This window comes from Equus asinus, chromosome 20 (genome assembly GCF_041296235.1).
Source record: "Equus asinus isolate D_3611 breed Donkey chromosome 20, EquAss-T2T_v2, whole genome shotgun sequence".
In the NCBI taxonomy this organism is placed as follows: Eukaryota; Metazoa; Chordata; class Mammalia; order Perissodactyla; family Equidae; genus Equus; species Equus asinus.
Genome location: NC_091809.1, coordinates 38,805,874 through 38,827,893, shown reverse-complemented (window position 1 = coordinate 38,827,893; position 22,020 = coordinate 38,805,874). Strand labels below are relative to the sequence as shown.

General features: G+C 39.5%; 1 protein-coding gene across 2 annotated transcripts in view; it reads left to right on the top strand.

The window, feature by feature from the left end:
• CCDC15 (coiled-coil domain containing 15) overlaps window positions 1-6,743 on the top strand; it is a 66,499-nt gene extending 59,756 nt beyond the window's left edge. The window contains exons 15-17 of one of the 2 annotated variants that reach the window (XM_014848568.3): window positions 1,954-2,130; window positions 2,979-3,127; window positions 4,612-6,743. In XM_014848568.3, coding sequence (XP_014704054.3) covers window positions 1,954-2,130; window positions 2,979-3,127; window positions 4,612-4,733 — 448 coding nt within the window. In that variant the 3' untranslated portion in view covers window positions 4,734-6,743. The remainder of the gene's footprint in view (window positions 1-1,953; window positions 2,131-2,978; window positions 3,128-4,611) is intronic. The other variant, XM_044752196.2, reaches the window with a different exon arrangement.
• Window positions 6,744-22,020: the final 15,277 nt, after the last annotated feature.

Here is a 22,020-nt window from a genome sequence, read left to right as displayed (position 1 = left end):
AGGACATCCTTGCCTTGTTCCTGATCTTAGTGGGACAGTGTCTAGTTTCTCACCTTTGAGTATGATGTCAGCTATAGGTTTTTTGTAGATATTCTATATCAAGTTTAGGCAGTTCCTCTCTATTCCTAGTTTACTGAGAGTTTTTATCATAAATGGTGTTGGATTCTGTCAGATGCTTTTTCTGCATCTATTTATAGGATCGTGTGATTTTTCTTATTTATCCTGTTGATGTAATAGATTATATTAATTGGTTTTTTCCATGTTGAACCAGCCTTGCATTCCTGGGATAAATCTCAGTTGGTTGTGGTATTTAATTGTTTTTATACCTTGTTGGATTTAATTTGCTAATATTTTGGGGGTTTTTTTGCCTCTATGTTCATGAGAAATATTGGTCTGTAGTTTTCTTTTCTTGTATTATCTTTGTCTGATTTTGGTATTAGGGTAGTGTTGGCCTCATAGAATGAGTTAAAAAGTATTCCTTCTCCTTCTAGTCTCTGAAAGAGATTGTAAAGAATTGGTGTAATTTCTTCCTTAATTGTTTGGTAGAATTCACCAGTGAACCCATCTGGGCCTGGTGCCATCAGTTTTGGAAGTTTATTAATTATCGATTCCATTTCTTTAATAGATATAGGCCTCTTCTCCAGTGTATTTTTCTTCTCAAAAATTGTAGTTTTTAATCTCAAGAAGTTTGATTTCAGTCTTTTTTACATCTTAACTTTTTGAACGTATAGAATATAGTTGTAATAACTGTTTTAATGCCATTATGTGCTAATTCTACTAACTGTCAGTTCTTGGTTGGTTTTGATTGATAGATTATTCTCTTCATTATGAGTTGTGTTTTCCTGCCTCTTTGCATGCCTGGTAATCTTTGATTATATGTCCAATATTGTGAATTTTACCTTGTTGATTGCTGGGTATCTTTGTATTCTTATAAATTTTCCTGAGCTTTGTTTTGGGATGCAGTTAAGTTACTTTGAGCCTTTGCTTTTATATTTTGTTACATGTGTCTGGAGCAGTGCTCAGTCTAGGGCTAATTATTATTCCCCAGAACTGAGGTAAGATCTTCCTGAAAACTACCCAATGCTCTGTGCATTTTGAGTTTTTCAAGTCTGGTGGGAACAAGCACTATTCCCTGCTCTATGTCAACATAGAGCACTGTCCCCTGTTACCCTTTTGGATGGTTCTATCCCTATCCTCAGGTCATTTCCTCATGTAGATACACAGTACTCTGCTGTGTGTTAGAAGGAGACCCTCTGTAGATCTCTGGGGTTCTCTCTCTGAGCAGCTCTCTTGTTTCCGATATTCTGTCTTATGAACTCTAGTTGCCTCTGTGTCCCTGGACTTTCAGCTTCATCTCCTTAACTCAGGGAATCCACCAGGCTCCATCTCAACGCTCCTCGGCTGTGTTACTGCCTAGAAACTTTCAAGGCAGTGAGCTTGGGCAGTTATAGGGCTCACTTCATTTGTTTTCTGTGTGTCAAGGATCACTGTCTTTTGTTGCCTGATGTCCAATGTCTTGAAAGCCCTTTTTTGTTTTTTTTTGTATTTTGTCTGGTTGTTGGTTGATTTGTTTTTATTTATTCATTTGGCTGTTTAAGGTACGGGGTGGGGGGGGGGGGCAGCAAATCCAGTCCCTGTTACTCCATTTTAGCCAAAAGCAGAAGTCCTGTCTACTTGTAGTTTTCACCTGAGAAAGCTCTTGTAATTGGATTTTTACAGAAAAACTCTTTTAATAGTAACCATTGATGATTTCCATTTGAGAGGCTATGTATATGCATGAGCTGTAGGATGAACTCAAATAAGCCAGCCGGAATTTTTGAGGCTATTTTAGGGGTGTTAAACTGATTTCCTGACTCCTTGTGTCTGGGAATTTCTTGAGTTATTTGGATCTAGAAGCTAATTCTAAATAATGATTTTATGAAATTCCTAACTCTGTTTTGATTTTATTCTCAGAATTAAGAAAAAGAAAGAGCAGCAACGTTATGCTGAAGAGCAGAGGATACTAAGAATGAGCTTTCATAAAGAGCCAGATTCAGGGGAGAAGATGAGTGAGATATTAGCCCAGCTACAACTTGAGGAAATAAAAGGAGCCAGAGAAAAACAGCAACAGAGAGAAAAGGAATACCAGAGGTACTTTGAAAAGTTCTGCATGAAATTCTGGCTCTAGAGGAGACTTGTAAAGAATTCAGTATTCTCATTTTCTTTAAAAAAGAGTTGACTCTGTCTTCTCATACTTTTGGGGATACAGAACTTCACCAAATTTCTTGATTGCCTAATACCTCTCTGGGATAGCACTATATTTTTCCCAGTGCTGTTTCCCAGTACAAAGAGGAAGAGTTGAGGCACAGAGATATGAAACAGGTTTAATAGTTAAAGCTGGTAGTCAAACAAGGACTCATGCTCATTCTCTTTCTTTCTTTTTTTTTTCTTTCTTTGCTGAGGAAAATCAGCCCTGAGCTAAAATCTGTTGCCAATCTTCCTCTTTTTTTTTTTATGAGGAAGATTGGCCCTGAGCTAATATCTGTTACCAGTCCTCCTCTTTTTGCTGAGGAAGACTGGCTCTGAGCTAACATCTGTGCCCATCCTCCTGTATTTTGCATGTGAGATGCCCCACAGCATGGTTTGACAAGTGATGCCTCAGTCCACGCCTGGGATTTTAACTTTCGAACCCTGGGCCGCCAAAGTGGAGCATGTGAACTTAACCACTATGCCACTGGGCTGGCCCCCCCAATCTTCTTCTTTTTTTGCTTGAGGAGGATTAGCCCTGAGCTAACATCTGTGCCAGTCTGCCTTCACTTTATATGTGGGTCGCCACCACAGCATAGCTGACGAGTGTTGTAGGTCCATGCCCAGAATCCGAACCTGCAAACCTAGGCTGCCAAAGCAGAGCACGCTGAACTTAACCACTATGCCATGGGGCCAGCCCCTCATTCTCTTTCGAGTGGTTCACTTAGCCTGATCATACTGTATTTTTCTAGATATGTAGAAGCTTTAAGAGCCCAGATCCAAGAGAAAATGCAGCTGTATAATGTTACTTTACCTCCACTATGCTGCTGTGGTCCTGATTTTTGGGATGCTCATCCTGATACCTGTGCCAACAATTGTATTTTCTATAAAAACCACAGAGGTAAGTTTCTTAAAAGAATGGTTGGGGCCTGGTGGCCATAGAAAATAAATAAATAAATCAAAGTAGTGATCGTAGTAATTTAGCATTTATTGAGTGCTTACTGTATATCAGAGACTCTTATAACTCCTTTGCAAAATAACTCTGAGGCAGTAAAAATAATTATAGTGAGTTGTATTTCTCTGTGAGATCTGTTACCTTGTCTCCTTTTATGCTGGGGAAATATTTCCCACTTACTCTACTGTAGGGAGCCTTGGGTTCCAGGTCTTCCTGTAAATGAGGAATATTAGAGCTTGCCTTTTATGGTCATCTAAGTTAGCCCTCTGTCCAGGTGAATTCCTTGTTAGCCAAATATGTCAGTGTTAGCTGACGCAGGCTTATTACCATATATATCCACATTAGACTCCAGTTCTGCCAGGGACACTGAAGAGAATGAGGACCAATCTAAACTCTATCAGGAATCCCACCTAGAGAAAATAAGAGTCCTTCCCATTGTCACTAGTGTTTCTGTTTCCTGTCCTTCCTTAAATATATTGATTTACATAGTGTAGAGATTATGTAGGCTTCATGCACACACTGAGAATACTGCCAGTATTTGTATTCCTAGTGCCCCATCTGTGTGATATGAGTTTCTTATCAGTCCTATGAGTTATATTTTAAAGACAAATCTGATCATGCCATTCCCCTACTTTAAAACCCTTAGGGTTTGCCAATACAGTATAAAATGCACGGCATATTTGGCATATTTTCTCTCTGGCCCCAGGTGATACTCCAGCCTATCAAACCTGCTATTTTCAGTTTGTCAAAATTTTTAGTACCTTTTGCATATGACACATTCATTTCTCTGCCTAGAATGCCTTCTTTCCTTTACTCTTATTTTTTGTGTGTGTGGGGAAGATTCGCCCTGAGCTAACATCCATTGCCAATCTTCCTCCTTTTCTTTTTTTCTTCAGGAAGATTAGCCCTGAGCTAACATCTGTGCCAATTTTCCTCTACTTTATATGTGGGATGCATCCACAGCATGGCTGATGAGTGGAGCAGGTCTGCTCCTGGGATCCAAACCCACAAACCCGGGCTACTGAAGCAGAGCTCGCAGAATTTTAACCACTTGGCCATGGGGCTGGCCCCTCCTTTGCTCTTATTAATCTTTCAAGGTCATCTTAAATGTTACCACTTCTGAAAATCTTTTCCATCCTCTCCTAGATAGTTTTTCATTCATTCCGAAGTTCATTCTGTGATGACATTTTGTATGTGCTTCTGGTTTGGAAGTATTACACTGCAATTAAGTTATTTTTGGGTCCATCCTCTCCATTATCTTTTCTGTCCTCATGGAGTGCTTGGTATGTAGTAAGTACTCAATAAATATTTATTTACTGTATAGCTAATACCTATGAAACCGGCTAGAGAAGCAGTACTAATAGGAGAGAGGTTGGGAGAGTTGTTTAGAATCTGCCTTCATTCATCACTGTGCAAACCTTTATTTGCAGCGTATACCCGGGCACTACATTCAGTCATCAATTCCTGTGATATCCCTGAGGGGAACTCAGCTCTTCGAGTCGCCATTCATAATTTTGCTTCTGCACACAGACGGACTTTGAAAAATCTGTAAAAAGAATCTGAAGTCAACTGGTAGTATTTCAACCTTCACTTAAAATCAATCCTGAGAGATTATTTAAGAAAAACTGTTAAAGTGTATGACATGTGTAATCCGGAAAGAAAGACTGTCCCACATAACACTTGTCTCTGTAATTTAGAGTGTAACAATGGTTTCAGTCTCTGCCTTGAGACCAAGATTGAAGGTTGACTTCCAAACTTGTTTCTTTGCTGTGAACCATACTGGAACCCGTTGTTTTAAAAGTGATCAGTCAGACCAGTAAGGTTTCTCTTACTTTGCTCTGCTCTGATCAGAAGAGATCATGCAAAATCTTTGAGATTGTCTCATTTATTGTCTTTCTAAAACTGTATCTTTGAGTCTTGATAAAATTGAAAATGTGTGGATGAAGTAGAAAAGATGATGAAATGAGTTTCTGAGCATCAGTGGCCATCTGTATTGCTCTTAGCTTTTCTAATTGTGTGTAACAATGAGAGAGAAGAATCTGAATTTGATTCACATTTGTTTCTCAGAATTTTTCTCTTCTTTTTAAAAAATTTATTACCTCTTTCAGTGACATTGTACACAGGACTTTTTAATTTTATAGTTTTTATTGCAAAAAAAAGGGCAAATAAACCCTCTGTCATTTGAGCATCTTCTATGTGAAATAATTGTGAATGACATTTCAAAAAGTGAATCTGAAGTCAAAGTGAGTAAAGCCCTGCCTTATTTTCCTATCTTTCAAAAATCTGATAAATGGCATACCTACAGGGCAGATGAAATAAAAAATTGCTACAGTTAGGATGAATTTGTTATTTCTTCACACTATTTCCTGACACAAAATATGAAAAGGTTTAATATTGTGAATTAAAGACAGATACTGACAGTTTCTTTTTCCTACTTTCTCTAACGATCAGTGTTGAAGACGCACCTAGGTTATGTATCAGAAAATACCTAAACATCTAGCCAGGTCATTGAAAATAAGAGTCAAAATTACCTGTCTGACAAGATTGACCAGATTAATTATCCAGTTCAGTCAATATCCTTAAGTAACTGTATTCTTGGTTTAGCCTTTAAAAGTTATATTTTTTAACAACTTTATTGAGATATACTTCATATACCATATGATTTACCTATTTGAAATGTACACTTCAGTGGTTTTTAGTATATTTTAGGGTTGTGCAACCATCATCACTATCAAATTTTAAAACACTTTTGTCACTCTTTTTTTTAATTTTTTTTCCTTTTGTTCCCCAAAGCCCCCGGTACATAGTTGTATGTTCTTAGTTGTGGGTCCTTCTAGTTGTGGCATGTGGGACGCTGCCTCAGCTTGGTTTATTGAGCAGTGCCATGTCCGCGCCCAGGATTCAAACCAACGAAACACTGGGCCGCGTGCAGTGGAGGGCATGAGCTTAACCAGTGGGCCACGGGGCCAGCCCCTTGTCACTCTTTTTTAAAGAGGGATGCCCCCATAATCCACTTCTGGGTATATATCCAAAATAATTGAAAGCAGGATCTTGAACAGATATTTGCACACCCATGTTTGTAGCAACGTTATTCACAATAGCTAAGAGGTGGAAGCAACCCAAGTGTCCATCAACACATGAAAGGATAAACAAAATATGCTGTATACATACCATACCAGTGGAATATTATTCAGCCTTAAAAAGGGAAGAAATCCTGTCACATGCTACAATATGGATGAGCCTTAAGGACATGCTAAGTAAAGTAAACCAGTCACAAAAGGATAGATACTGTATGATTCCACTCATGAGGAACCAAGCGCAGTCAAATTCATAGAGACAAAGTAGAGTAGTGGTTGCCAGGATCTTGGGGGGAGGGAAAACAGGAAGTTGTTTAATGGGTAGAGTTTCAGTTTTGCAAGATGAACAAATTCTGGAAATCTGTTTCACAACAATGTGAATATAGTTAACATTACTGAACTGTACACTTAAAAATTGTTATAATCGTAAATTTTAGATTATGTGTTTTGGGTTTTTTCCCCACAATTAAAAATGTTTCAAATTTAAAAAAGAAAAATCTTGGGGCTGGCCCAGTGACGTGGTGGTTAAGTTCATGTACTCTGCTTCGACAGCCCAGGGTTTGCTGGTTCAGATTCCGGGCTTGGAACCAGCATCACTTGTCAAGCCACACTTTGGCAGCATCCCACATAAAATAGAGGAAGATTGGCACAGATATTAGCTCAGCGACAATCTTCTCAAGCAAAAAGAGGAAAATTGGCAAGAGATATCAGCTCGGGGCCAATCTTCCTCACACACACACAAAAAGGGAAAAATCCCATACCCATTAGCAGTCACCTCCCATTCCCTCCTCCCTCAGCCCTAGGTAATCATCAACCTTCTTTCTGTTTATATAGATTTGCCTGTTGTGGACTTTTCATATAAATGGAATCATACAATATATGGTCTTTTGTGGCTGGAATCTTTCATTTAGTATAATGTTTTTAAGATTTATCCTGGGCTGGCCCAGTGGCACAGCAGTTAAGTGCACATGTTCTGCTTCATTGGCCTGGGGTTCGCCAGTTCAGATCCCGGGTGCAGACATGGCACAGCTTAGCATGCCATGCTGTGGTAGGCATCCCACACATAAAGTAGAGGAAGATGGGCATGGATGTTAGCCCTGGGCCAGTCTTCCTCAGCAAAAAGAGGAGGATTGGCAATAGATGTTAGCTCAGGGCTAATCTTCCTCAAAAAAAAAAAAAAGATTTATCCTTATTGTAGCGTGTATTAGTACTTCATTGCTTTTTATTGCTGAATAATATTTCACTCTGGATATACCACATTTGTTTACCCGTTCATCAGTTGATGAACATTTAGGCTGTTTCTACTAATTGGCTATTGTGAATAATGCTTCTATGAACATTTGTTTACAAGTTTTTCTGTGGACATATGCTTTCATTTCTCTTGGGTATGTACCTGGGGGTGGATTTGGTAGGTCATATGGTAGCTCTATGTTGAACCATTTGAGGAACTGAAAACTGCTTTCCCAAGTGGCTGCCCCATTTTACATTCCCGCTAATGGTATATAAGAGTTCAGATTTCTTCACATCCTCCAACACTTGTCATTATCTGTCTCTTTGATGATAGCTATCCTCCTGAGTATGAAGTGGTATCTCATTTTGGTTTTAATTTGCATTTTCTTGATGGCTGATGATATTGAGCATCATTTCATGTGCTTATTAGCCATTTGTGTGTCTTATTTGGAGAACTGTCTTTTCAGATCCTTTTCCCATTTTGTAATTCAGTTATTTATCTTTTGATTATTGAGTTATGAGAGTTAATATTTTCTACAAACAGGTCTCTTATCAGACATGATTTGCAAATATTTTCTTCCATTCTAAGGATTATCTTTTCACTTTCTTGATGGTTTCCTTTGCAACACAAAAGTTTTTAATTTCGATGAAGTCCAATTCATCTACTTTTTCTTTTGTTGCTTTAACTGGTACCTACTCCAAGGTCACAAAGATTTGCTCCTATGTGTTCTTCTAAGAGTTTTATAGTTTTAGCTCTTACATTTAGGCCTATGGTCCAACTTCAATGAAGATAGGGGTCCAACTTCATTCTTTTGCATGAAAGTTATCTCAACACCATTATTCCAAAAGATTATTACTTGCCCTATTGAATTGATGTGACGCTCTTGTCAAAAATGAATGGACCATTAATGTAGGGGCTCATTTCTGAACTCTCAGTTGTGTCCATTAATCTATATGTTTTTCCTCTAGCAGTACGATCTGTCTTGATTCCTGTAGCTTTGTAGTTATGAAGTTGGGAAGTGTGAGTCATCTAACTTTGTTCTTCTTTTTCACTATTGTTTTGCTGTTCTGAGTCCCTTGCCTTTTTCATATGAATTTTAAGATCACCTTCCTGCAAAAAAGCCAGCTGAGATTTTGATAGCAATTGCGTTGACTCTTTAGATCAATTTGGGAGCTATTGCTATCTGATCCATGAACATGGGATGTCTTTCCATTCGAGTCTTTTTAGATTTCTTTCAAGAATACTTTATAGCTTTGAGAGCATAAAATTTGTACTTCTTTTTAAAATTTATTCTGAAGTATTTTATTATGTTTGATGCTATTTTAAATAGAATTGTTTTCTTATTTTTGTTTTCAGATTGTTCATCACAAGTGTATAGAAATGCAATTGATTTTTACCTATTCATCTTGTATGCTGCAACCTTCCTGAACACGTTTTTTACTTTAATAGTTTTTTAGGGGTTCCTTAGAATTTTATATATATATGATCTTCTCATTTGCCCGTAGAGATAGTTTTACTTCTTCCTTTTCCATCTGGATGCATTTCCTTTCTTTTTCTTGCCTAATTGCCCTGGATAGCACATCCAGTACAATACTGAACAGGAATGATGAAGTGGACATCCTTCTGTTGTTCATGATGCAGGAAAGCATTTAAGTCTTTCAGCATTAGGTATGATGTTAGCTGTGGGTTTTTCCTTGATGCCTTTTATTAGTTTGAGGAAATTTTCTTCTATTACTAGTTTGTTGAGGGTTTTTAGCATAAAAATGTGTTGGATTTTGTCAGATGCTTTTTCTGCATCTAATAAGATTATCATGAGTTTTTTAATCTTTTTTTCTGTTAATAAGATGTATTACATTAATTGATTTTCAACTGTTAAACCAATCTTTTATTCCTGGGATAAGTTGTATTGGTTTTTATTTATTTGTTTCTTTGGTGTTGTACAACACATTTTTTGCTTGTTTTGTTCTGTTTTTTAGTTTGGTTATCTGAAATAGGTGAATTGACTTGTCTGACATCAAGTTAATAGTCGAATGATGATGGCATTAGATCTTGCATAGGATTGGGGAACTTTCAAGTCTTCCTCTAGGTTCAGTCTGTGAATATAAATCTCACCTCTAAATGGGTATGTTTTTGCATTGTAATTTGGTCATATGTAGACAGTGTCCAGTGATTTATTTTTGTGGGGTTAGGGAATGCTGGAATAGCCAACAGCTGACAAGGATGAAACTTGAGGCTCTTTGTCCTTAGTGATGGTACTGTGGTGAATCCTGTTTGAATTGGATACATTTCTATATTTGCTCCCTGTAGACTCTCTCACAGCTGGAACAGTCCTTTCAAAAAAAGTAAGATTATATCACTCTTCTGCTCAAAGTCTCCTTTGCCTATTGGTTTTACTCAGGAATTGGATAAATGTGCTTTGGAAAGGAGCCTAGAATCTAAGAGTTTACCTGAATTTACAAGTTTGTAAAATCATGGTTGGGAGGACAACTTCTACAAGTTTTCTAAATTCGCAGGGACCTATAAGGACGAAGAGGCTTGAAGATAAGAGCTGAGCCTAATTGAGATGGATTTTGATTTCTTGGGGGAAGAAGACAGGATTAAATTTAGGCCCACTGTCTCAAACAGGGTGCTGGCAGACATTTCAAGTGAAAAATGATTGAATAAGAATTAACACTTTCCTAGATAACTGTTTCATTTCTTTACTCTCCTCAAACTTCCTATAGGTTTTTCCTCATACTCACTCTCAGTTGGTGACAATGCTTCCTGTTATCACTGAAAAAAGAAGTCAAAGGGAACTTTCCCAAGCTCCCACCATATCTACTTACCTGCCTGTATATGTTACTTCCTATTAATATTTATGAAATGTTTGTTCTCCTATCTTAGGCCTCCTCTGACTTGTGGCTAGATCCAGTTCCCTTCCACCTACTCCAGGATGTTGCCTCAGCATTTCTTTCCTTCTCTCCTGCATCATAATCTTCCCTGACTACCACAGTATTCTTACCCGTATATAAACCTGCTGTAATTACTCCTACCTTAAAAACCAAGCAACTAAAAACAAGAGAGAGAGAAAGGAAAAGAAAGCTGCATTTCTTTACCCCACATTCATCTTCAGCTACCACCAACCTTCTCTGCTTTCCTTTATAACAAAACTCCTTGAGTTGTCTTTACTTTCTGCTCCTTACATTCTCTCTTGAATGCATTCTAGTAAGACTGTTTGCCTTTACCTCTCCAATGGAAGTGTTCTTTTCAAAGTCATCAGTGACTTCCACATTGCTAAATCTAGTTAGTGGTCATTCTCTGATTTCATCCTGACCTGTCAACACAATTAAACACAATCGATCACTCCACTTTTTGAAGTACTTTATCACCTGGCTTTCACAACACCACAGCTCTTGATTTTTCTTCCAACTGCAACTGGCTGTTGCTTCTTAGTTTCCTTTGCTTTGTTTTCCCCATCTCCAATCTTTTAATATTAGAGTGTGCCAGGACCCGGTCCCTGGACATCATCTACACTTGCTCTTTTGGTGATCTCTTTTAGTATCATGGCTTTAAATATTATCCACATATTGATAACTTCCAAATTCTATCTCTGGTCCAGACCTCTTCCTGAAACTCCAAAATGTTACAACCCTGACTGCCTGCTTGACATTTCCACATTGTTGATTTCCCTCAGATTTGCTCTTCCTACAGTCTTCTCCATATTAGTTAATAGCAATTTCCTCTATCTGGTTATTGAGGCCAAGAACCTTGACCAAATCATTGACTTCCCTCTTTCTCTCTCTCTCATCCTTCATCATTTCATCAGCAAATCATGTCAGCTCTACCTTCAAAATATATCTCCATTTCACATTACTTACACTACTTCTACTGCCAGACACCTGGTCCAAACCATCATCATCTCTCTCAGGGATTATTGTAAGAGTTTCTTAAGTAATCTGTCTGTTTGCACCTTGTATACTTTCTCAATACAGCAGGAAACTTAACACATTCAAAAACCAACCTTCTGATCTCAACCCTCTACACACACACACGCAAACAAAACAAGAAAAATTGTTCCTCCAGTCTTCTCTGTCTCAGCAAATGACAACTCCATCCTTCTAGTTGTTCTGGCCAAAAAAGTGTGGAGTCAACCTTCACTCTTGCCTGTTTTATACAACCCATATCCAATCCTTGTTGGCTTTACCTTGAAAATATATTCAAAATACAACTAATTCTCAGTATTGCCCCACCACAACCTCATCATGTCTCACTTGAGTTATTACAATAGTCTCCTACTTGGTTTTCTTGTTTCTGTATTTGCTCCCTGTAGACTCTCTCACAGCTGGAACAGTCCTTTCAAAAAAAGTAAGATTATATCACTCTTCTGCTCAAAGTCTCCTTTGGCTATTGGTTTCACTCAGGAAAAGCTGGAGTCCTTGCAGTCTCATGCAAGGCCGTGTAGAATCTGGTCCTAGTTCCTTCTGCAGTTTTATTTCCTGCTACTTTCCTCCTTGCTCGTTCTGCTCAGCCTTAATGACCTTGTGCTTCCTTGGACCTTCTGAAGACACTTTTGCTTCAGGGCTTTTTCATTTGCTGTTGCTCTGCCTGGGGACACGTCTCTCTCAGATAATGTTTGGGTCACTTTCTTACCTCCTTCAAGTCTTTATTCAAATGTATCTTATTAGATGGCCTCCCCTGACATTCTATTTTAAAATTCAACCCTCCTCACCACCCCCACACTCAGGTACTCCCTATCCCCTTTCTCTGCTTTACTTTTCTTCATGATATGTATATCTGTATGTCATGGTTATTTTCTCCCTTTCCCTGCTAGATCGTACACTCCACAAAAGCAGCGATTTTTGTCTGTTTTTGTTTAATGCTCTATCCCGGTTCTTACGTCTATGTCTGGCAGATAATAGGCTCACAGTAAATATTTATTAAATGAATTAACAGATTTGTCTTTAAAAAGATCCACGTATTTCTACATGATTAGTAGCTTTACCTAATGTTTTTGATCTTTACTCAAAAGGTTTTTAGACATCATTTTACTTTGTTTTCCATTCTCTCATGAGTGTGATTTGGGACAAATAATTTAATTTCTCTGGGCTACAGTTTTCTCTTCTGTAAAATAAGAGGCTTATACTAAGTGACCTTTAGTCTCCCTTGTAGCTCTAACATTCTTTGAATTTATTAACTATGTTTTATACTTTTGACCTCACTCTCAAGTTTTCTATTTCAATTGCTCATCATGCTGAGTTGTAGACTAGTGGTAGGTTTTACATGTGGATGGTGAGATAAGGGTGGGACAAGTTCATCCTCTTCTCCTGTGACTCCAACACTGATCTTATTGTCAGAGTAGATGCAAGGTCAGAAGGTCACCGTGGAATAGGAGGGCAGAACAGGAGGATGTAGGAAAGAATGGGCATACGTCCGACAAGAGGGGCACAACCCCAGGAAAGCTCAGCTGTGCTGTTCCCCAGAAGGGAACTTTATCAACTCAGAGAATCCATGCCAAGATTTGGAACATGTGTGTAATAGAGACAATTTAAGGATTCTGGCAGTAGCAGAGGATGTTCATGTACTAGTTCTCCTGTAATAACAATCAAAAAGCTGGTGCGTGGCATGTGTTCCTAGGCAGTCCAACCTAAAAGAGCTTGCTCCAGTTGCTTTGATTTAGTAAACTCTGTGTTCTCTCCCTTGCATTGTTCCAGTATATACTTAATTGTCCAGTGAGTAATACTGCACAATTACCAGTAGTACTTACCTTACCTATTTAGCCCTTTTAAGATCAACAGGAATAAGATTGTCAACAACTCTATTGACTGCCCACTGGGTACAGAGTTAGAAACTGCTGCTTTCATATCTTCTTACCATTTAAGGTGTGATAAAGTGGGTAGCAGCTATTACTTGGCTGTGTTCATTTACTTACGTTCTGTTTTTGGAAGCAAAATATTTCCTTTAGTTTCCCTCTAAGTGTAGCGAGCATAATTTGCTTTGTGTTCCATCTTGGGCATTTTTCCATGCTTCTCGGGGGAAAAAAAATTGAGAGATTGGAAATATTATAAAGGAAAATAAAAGCAAATGTTCTCCTGGCGTGCTAGGCCTATTCTGCTGAGCAAAAGACTTTGAATATGTTGACTTAGATTTTTAAAGCTCTCTTAGGGTGAAAATGAATGATGCTTCTCTGGTCTTCCTCTCAGTTTTACTGACCACTATTAGAGGGTATGCCAAGGAGAAGTCACCAAAGTGATTTTTTTTTAAGGTGGAGAATCAAGGGAAGAGAGTTTGCCGAGTTGCCAGATGGCTGTGTGTGTCATTTAAATTGCAAATTAGCATGCCTTCTTTATTGCTCAATTGGAGAGTGAGATAATGCCTATGTTTAAATCCTTCCTGGCTCAAAACTGTAGATGCCCTCATCCAACAGGTTCCACCCACCCTACCACACTGCCAAGACTGAGTTATGGCTCAGCTGGAGGAGGGACATGCCTTACCATGTTTTCCCAGGTGGGCACTGTTTTTTCTCTAAGGAGTTGAAAGCAATTGCCATAAAGCTGGTCAAGACATCTTTTTCTTTTTCTTTTTTTTTTTTGAGGAAGATTAGCCCTGAGCTAACATCTGCCGCCAATCCTCTTCTTTTTGCTGAGGAAGACTGGCCCTGCGCTAACATCCATGCCCATCTTCCTCTACTTTATATGTGGGACACCTACCACAGCATGGCTTGCCAAGCAGTGCCATGTCTGCACCCGGGATCCGAACCTGTGAACCCCAGGCCGTGGAAGCGGAACTTGCGCACTTCACTGCTGCGCCACTGGGCCAGCCCCCAAGACTTCTTTATCTGTTACCCTTTAGAACTTTATATCCTACACATAAAACTTGACTGTCATATAGCTCTGTCTTTTAGGGTAAGGGAGTCTTTTTCTACATAAGGTAACTCCTTGTTCTTACCTTATAAGTAACTTGGGTCAGGGATGGTAGATGACGGGGAACCAGAAACAGAGCTTAGACTGGGAGGGGAGACTACAGAGACATAAGGCAAGGAGCGAGACTGAGACAGATTAACAATGGAAGATCAAGGGAAAAGAGAGTTTGAAATCAAGCAGGACTGGGGCTTTAGCCAACACAATAGGAATCAGTAGTTTAGCTAGACATGGGCCTCTGAAAACTGTGGGCGTGTTTGTTGTTAGTCTATAGACTAACATTTAGTGGCTTATACGATAGAGTCTGTAGTAAGTTATAGTCAGTCTATGGTAAGATTTATATATAGTGGCTCCGGCTGGAAAATCCATGCATGAAGGAATGTCATCTGACACAGATAAGCAGTGATAGTTGGAGACTTAGTTCTAACACTCTGCTAAATATGTATTTTTCTCTCTATTACGTTTTTCTGAACCCCTTACCTACGTCTTCCTCTTGACCATTGGCAAAATGGAAATGTATAGATTAATAGTTGTTAATGGAACTTAGTTTGACTCCAGAAGTAAGATGTAATTAGATCCATACAACTACATACCTGGCCTACTGAGGCAGCAGCGGGTAGGGAATTTGTTTGGGCTGTGGTGTAGTTCTTCTATATGACATATAGGAAATAGGCTGTGATGCTCCTTTCAGGACACGTTGCTACTACAACCTGCTCTATGAAAATTTATTTGATTTCTCTCAATCAGAAGCAATTACTCCTCCTGCCCAACCATAGTATACTACTTGTAACTCTATGTAGCACATATTTTTTCTACCTTATATGGTAAGTGTTTATATATGTTAGAAGATAAAATTTACAGAAAAAGGTAAAATCGTGACACTCATACAGATATTAAAATGAAGATGTGTTAAAGACTTTTAACTCATGAGGGAAATAAGCAGATGTGATAACTGGTTCCATGAAAAAGTAAAAGGAAAAAAACACTCATATTTATATGGATAAAGGACTTTTGGATTGAAAGGTCAAATGGAGGCAAAACTGATCTTTTCCATAGTTATTTACGATTTGCAGGATTGTAAATTAGACCAACTCTAGGCTAAAATCAGATAACCTGGAGGGGAATCCTCTAGACAATACATAATTTTCCCCTGAAGCATAAAACTTTTTCTCCAGCCTCCCTTGTTTTGATCAAAAATAGTCTCAAAGACTATTCTTGATCACAAACTAAGGCTGGTCTCATGAGATTAGATCTGATTAGTTATATAGGTATAGAGTGTTAACTTACCATACAGCTCTTAAGGTTGCTTTGCTGGAAGTTTTCATAAGGAACTTCAGATTTGACTTTTAGACTACTTGTTAATTAACTGGACTGTATATTCATTCATAGTTGATCTGTTGTCGACCTGATTAGATGTTTTAATTTTGAGGTTTGTGTGTCTATGTCTTAAATCTCATTCGGTGCAATAAATAGATAAGGACTTGATAAAGCAACACAAGGACTGGAAAAAACTTGATGAATTTTCTCTTTTTATCTAGAGATGCCTGCACATATCCCGCTTTCTCTGGCTGAAGCTCTGTCATTATAAACTGGGAAGAACCTGTCCCATTTCTTTAGTAGGAAGGAAAAAAAAGGTTTAGAAAGAGTGCTCAGTAAATAGAAATTACTGGAGCACCCTGTGGCCCATGGTGAACATTTAGGTGATATTTAATTCTGAAGAAGGGAAGACTTGGGCCTGAGAATAAGAGTTTCTTAGAAGGTAGGTCTAGGATTAGGACTTTTTCTCCCAGGACTTTCAATCTTGGAATTGATTCCTGCATCTTCTAGCCCGTCCTTTACATATTCTACAAGGAATGCCAACAGTGTGGTTGGAGCCAGGGATCTGAGGCAGAACTAAAGAGCTTTGTGAAGAAATTCTAGAGTGAAGGTATTGATGGGCCGAAGGAGATGTGAGAGAGTTTTTCGAGATCCGGAGGCTTGCCTTTGCTGCCGTAGACGTCTTGGGGTAGCAGGAATATTTCAGTCTTTATTGTGTGGCACTAGTTTGTTTATTCAGAGCTTCTTTAATTTGGCTAGTAAAACTCCTCCCTTAAAGACCTTCCAATTGTTGCCTTTGAAAAGCATCATCGTTCTTAAAGGTCACATGCTTTTGGTTTCTAAGCCCGATTTTCAATTTTCATTTGTCCAACCTGTTCTCCCTGTTTCACTCCTCTTGCTTTACAGTGTTACAGTAAAAATGTATTCCCAACTGTAGACAAAGGAGAGCAGCAGTTTAAGGCAGGGAGGCATGCCCACGGTCACCTCAAGTGCTGAGAAGGAATCTGATTCTGCATATGAAGTGGCCCTTGGGGAGACCATCATTGTGTGATTCAGGCATGCCTGTTCTCCTCTATAAGCTTAAATTTCCTTATCTGAGCCATGGGGAAGAGTATTATCTCTTAGCCATCCAGTGGTGCAGAGGAAGATGTTATCTTAGATAAGAGCAGAGTTGGGATAACTCAAAATCTGTACTAGTGAGGGCGAGTTAGATGTTAACTTGAGACTAACATGAACAGCTGACCATGCATATTCTCAAAAGAAAAGATTTATATTTAAAAGGTAAATTCCTGCCATCCCCTGTTTCTAGAGTTAGCAAACTGAGAACTACTAGAGGGAACTTAAAAGTTGACAAAGAGTTGCTTTTTTTCATTTTTTACAAAACTTTTTGTAAAATAATTATAGATATACAGTAAGTTGCAAGAATAGTTCAGATAGGTCCTGTATACCCTTCAGCCCATTTTCCCCAGTGGTAACATTATCGAACTATAGTATAATATCAAAACCAGAAAGTGGCCATTGGTACAATATGTATGTATATTTCTATGTGTGCCATTTCTATATGTGTTCATTCATGTAAACACCACCACAATCAAGATACAAAGTTATCCATCACCACAAAGCTCTCCCTCCTGTTCCTCCTATAGAGTCACACCTGCACCCCTCACCACCACCACCACCACCCCTCACCCCCGGCCGCCACTAATCTGTTTTCCATCTCTATAATTTTGTCATTTCAAGAATGTTATAGAATCATACATTACGTGGCCTTTTGAGATTGATTTTTTTTTCACTCAGCATACGTGCCCTTCAGACTCATCCAAATTGTTATGTGTATCAATAGTTTGTTCCTTTTTATTGCTGAGTAGCATTCAATGGTATGAATGTACCACAATTTGTTTATTAGCTTATGGAGGGACATTTTGGTTGTTTCTGTTTTTTCACTATCACAGATAAAGCTGCTTTGGACATTTGTATACAGGTTTGTATGGTCAGAAATTTTCATTTATCTGGGGTAAATGCCCAAGAGTGCAACTAATGGGTTGTATGGTAAATGTATGTTTAGTTTTTTAAGAAAATGACAGCATGTAATTGGATCGTAGTTTTAATCCTCTCTGCCAGGTGGGCGGTAGAAATCCAGGTTTCCTATTTGGCCTTCGTTGATACTCCTGGGGGATGGGGAAGGGCACCATTACTGCTTGGGTTGTGGGAGTTCTGGTTCCCTACTGGGCCTCCACTGACTCTATTCTGCAGGGGATGGGGAGGTGCCTCCTTACTGCTCCCTCGTTGAGCTCCACTGACACCATGGTGGTAGGGGCGGGTGCTCATTACCACTGGAAGGTGGTGGAAGTCCTGGCTTCCCACTTGGAGTTCTCTGACACCACCCTGACGCTGGGGCTTGGGGGACACCTCATTACAGCCATGTGCAAGGGAAAGTCGAGGCTTCCCACTTTGCCTTTGCTGATAGGAGTGGGGTGGAGCGGCAGTGTCTCCTGCGGTGTTTGGTTGGAGTAGGGTGGTTTTTTTCTAGGCTACCCTTTTCTTGATCCTGTAGCTAGATATGGCCAGCTTTTCTTGGCATTTTTTTTTTCTTTTCTTTTTGTCTGGGCTGTTGGTGCTTCTAGATTGCTGGCTTCTCCAGCACCTACTCAGACAGATGAAGCAAAAAGCAAACCCAGACAAATCACTGCTCTGTCTTTCCTCAGATCTTGAGGTTCCTAGCTAATTTTCCTTCTTCTCTCCACTTTTTCAGAGTTTTCTTATGTTGCTGTATGTATAATACCCAGGGTTTTTAGTACTTAGCAAAAAGAATAGTGAGAAGTGCATTTATTCCATTTTGGTCCAGTAGCAGAAGTCTGATACAGGGCTTTTAAAGGGCTGTTTCCCCTTCTAAGAATGTAAATCTGATCATGTCTCAACCCTTCTTAAAAGCCTCCTTGTCATAATATCCAACTGTCCAAATGATAAAATTCCAACCCCTTCACATTGACTTTTAGGCTCTTCACTGTCTCACCACAAGTAATAACAGTCATATCTTCTACAACTCCTCACCATGCACATGTATTCTCCAGCTGTACAGAATTTCTAATGCACCGTTTCTTAAATAAACATGCTTTTTCCTGCCTTGTTTTGCACACGCCAGTGCACATGCACTTTGCTTGGTTCTACCTTTCTCTTCTCTACTTGGCATGCACTTAGCTGTACTTCACATCTGCTGCTTACATTACCTACTGTGAAGTCTTTCAAGACTCTCCCACAGTTATTTGATCCCTTCTCAGTGCCTCCATAGTAATATGAACATACCTCTATGAGTTATTTCTTGATTGAGTTGATCTCTTCTACTAGAGCTCTTTGAGGTGGAATTACGTCTCCATACATCTCTGTCCCATTCAACTGTAAATTCTTTGGGGTTAGGGCTGTGTCTGTCTTATTCATCATTGTGTCCTCACACATAGCATTGTGCTTGGTACATAATTGACACAACATTTATTAAATGAATAAATGAATTGTTACTTTCAGATATTAGAGCAAGCAAAAATTGTCCTCAGCTTGTGTGACTACGCTACCTGAGGCTGCCTCTCTTTTATCATTACCGTATATTCCTTTTTGGTTTTCCACTGGAACAAAGTGACTTTGGGAGATTATAATAATTTAAGTACTTCCCCAGTCTGCTTCTCCCTTCCTGAGGACTGCCTGCTTTCAGTTTGCCCTCATATGTACCTGCTGTCACCACTGGTTGACCATTTGAGAGCAGGTCTTCCCTGTTATATGGTTCATGGTGGTCTCCAAAGCCCATTCTTCAGGCCATTCTGAACTATCAGTCCAGACTGGAATAGACTGAAGGCCCTACTTATCACTACTTATATCAAGGCTAGGACTTTCTTTGCCAAGCCCTTCCAGAACATTGTCTTTTATTGAGAAACAAAATCCTTTTGGATACATGGTCATCTTGCTTATCTAACTTTTGACTATTGGCTGGAAGGAATTTAATAGCAACTCTTCTTAGTGAGATTTCAGCATCTGACATATTTGAGATAATAAGAGCTTCTCTCTTTTTTTTTTTTTTTTTTGAGGAAGATTAGCCCTGAGCTAATATCTGCTGCCAATCCTCCTCTTTTTGCTGAGGAAGACTGGCCCTGAGCTAACATCCGTACCCATCTTCCTCTACTTTATATGTAGGATGCCTGCCACAGCGTGGTTCGATAAGCGGTATGTAGGTCCGCACCTGGGATCCAAACCGGCAAACCCCAGGCCACTGATGCAGAACGTGCAAACTTAACTGCTGCGCCATTGGGCTGGCCCAAAGAGCTTCTCATTTTTAGGACACTTTACTCAACCCATACACGCATCCTTGTCAACCCCAAATTATTCAACATGTGTTATCATGATGCTTACAACAACTCAGTGAATGAAGTTGTACATGCACACACATACACAGATACCCACATACATACACATTCACACACACACACACACACACACACAGGATATTAAGGACTTTGCAGGTCAAACCCATTCTGTTATACTCATTGATACTTTTTAAGGACTCTGATCCGTTGAGCGCTATATTTTGTTCTCATTTATAATAACCATTGGTTTCTATCAGTTGTAGTCAATAGCTGATCCTAATACTGTGTATAAGCTCATGCACATATAGTAATTGCTCCACTTACCAAACCTACTCAATATGGCGAGGCGCTTTTTATATGCATAATTTTTAATTCTTACAGCCACTCTGCAAGGTAGATGTTATCCACATTTACAAATGAGGGAACTAAGTTCAGAGAAGTAGTAGCTCTGAGCCAGGATTGGCTCTGCCTCAAAGCTCCTGTTCTTTTCACTACACCACTTGGCCTCTCAATAAAATGGCCTAATTTGAAATCGAATCTTTAAAAGGTTGAATAATCTCTATTTTTCGTAATATCCCAACTCCTACCCCATTAATCAAGGGTCTGGGTATTGATTCTATCACAGAAATATATGCTATTTTCTATTTGGTAAGACAGAAGTGGGAGGAAGGAGATATGTTTAAAGAACAATGCTTGTGTGTGTGTGATGAAATTTTGGGGTTCTGTTACCTAATGGCTTATTCTCATGGCACTTGTTCTCATAGACTTTCTCAAGCATTCAGGTCCCTGGATCCCTTTGAAAAAACCAGGGAGGACACTTGTTGCTTTATCGAAAAGGGCCTAAGCAGATAACTGGCTACCCAAAAGCCCTGTGGATGGTCACTGAAACTTGCTAGCAGTAGGAACAGATATTTGATGGGCAAAAAGGCCATTAACTGCCAGCTGTTGTCTTACAACTGTCTGGTACTAAACCGTACTAAGTATTTTTGACAAATTATAGAGCTATCCACAGTAAGAAATGAGGATCTTTTCCTTTAGTCTCTGATTCAGTGCTCATCCCTGCCCTCCTTATTTCCTTCAGATACTACTGTCCACACCCTGCAGGGTTTGAGGAGATAGTGTGTAAGGGGTGCCAGACAACAGGAAGGTGAGTCAAGAGTGGAAAGCTTGTGTAGGTGAGTGAAAGAAATATCTGAGACATAACATCCCTCCCAAGCAGCAGGAAGCAAAGAGATTGTCTTGCTCACTCACAGGAGCAAGTAAGGAACATTGGTAGGAGTGTTCCAGCTGCCGTCCTGGACCCTGAACAGGGACATATGGCTGGAATTCACAGGAAGTAACTGGGATAAGGCAAAGACTGTCTTAGGACTGGCCCCGCTCTCAGCTACTTGCTGGCACTCCATGAACAATAGCCACACCACCGTGAGGGCGTGTCTCTAAGAGTTCCAGCCCCAGACAAACATGGTTCCCTGAGAGGCACAAACACAGTGCCTCCAGAGGGACATTTAAAATGAGCAGTAATGAGCCTTATTCCTTGGCTCCTCTCTGAAATGGAAAGATGGATGTTCCACACTATTGAAGTCTGGATAGCACCTTGGGGGCCCTGGAGATGGAGCCCTGGAGCCCTTCCGTTCTTCTGGTGACGTCCACGTGCTCTTCCCATGTAGCATGAAGTAACTTCAGCTGTTTCCTTGGCTCATTTGTATTCCAACTTTATCCTTCCCTTAAATCTCTTAGAAACAAGTAGCTGTCTTCCTAGGGATACCAGCTCATTATTCTAGTTTGTTTTCCATCCTTTAACCTGCCTTCTTTCAGGCTGAATGTCTGTTGGGTGTTACCGACCCCAGAGCTGGTCTCCCATACATTATGGGACAGCAGGTGTCTCCTGGGATTGTCCCAGGCAAACCAGGACGTACAGTCACCCTTCACAGATGGACAATGCCCACCTCAGTGACTTGTAAGAATGAAA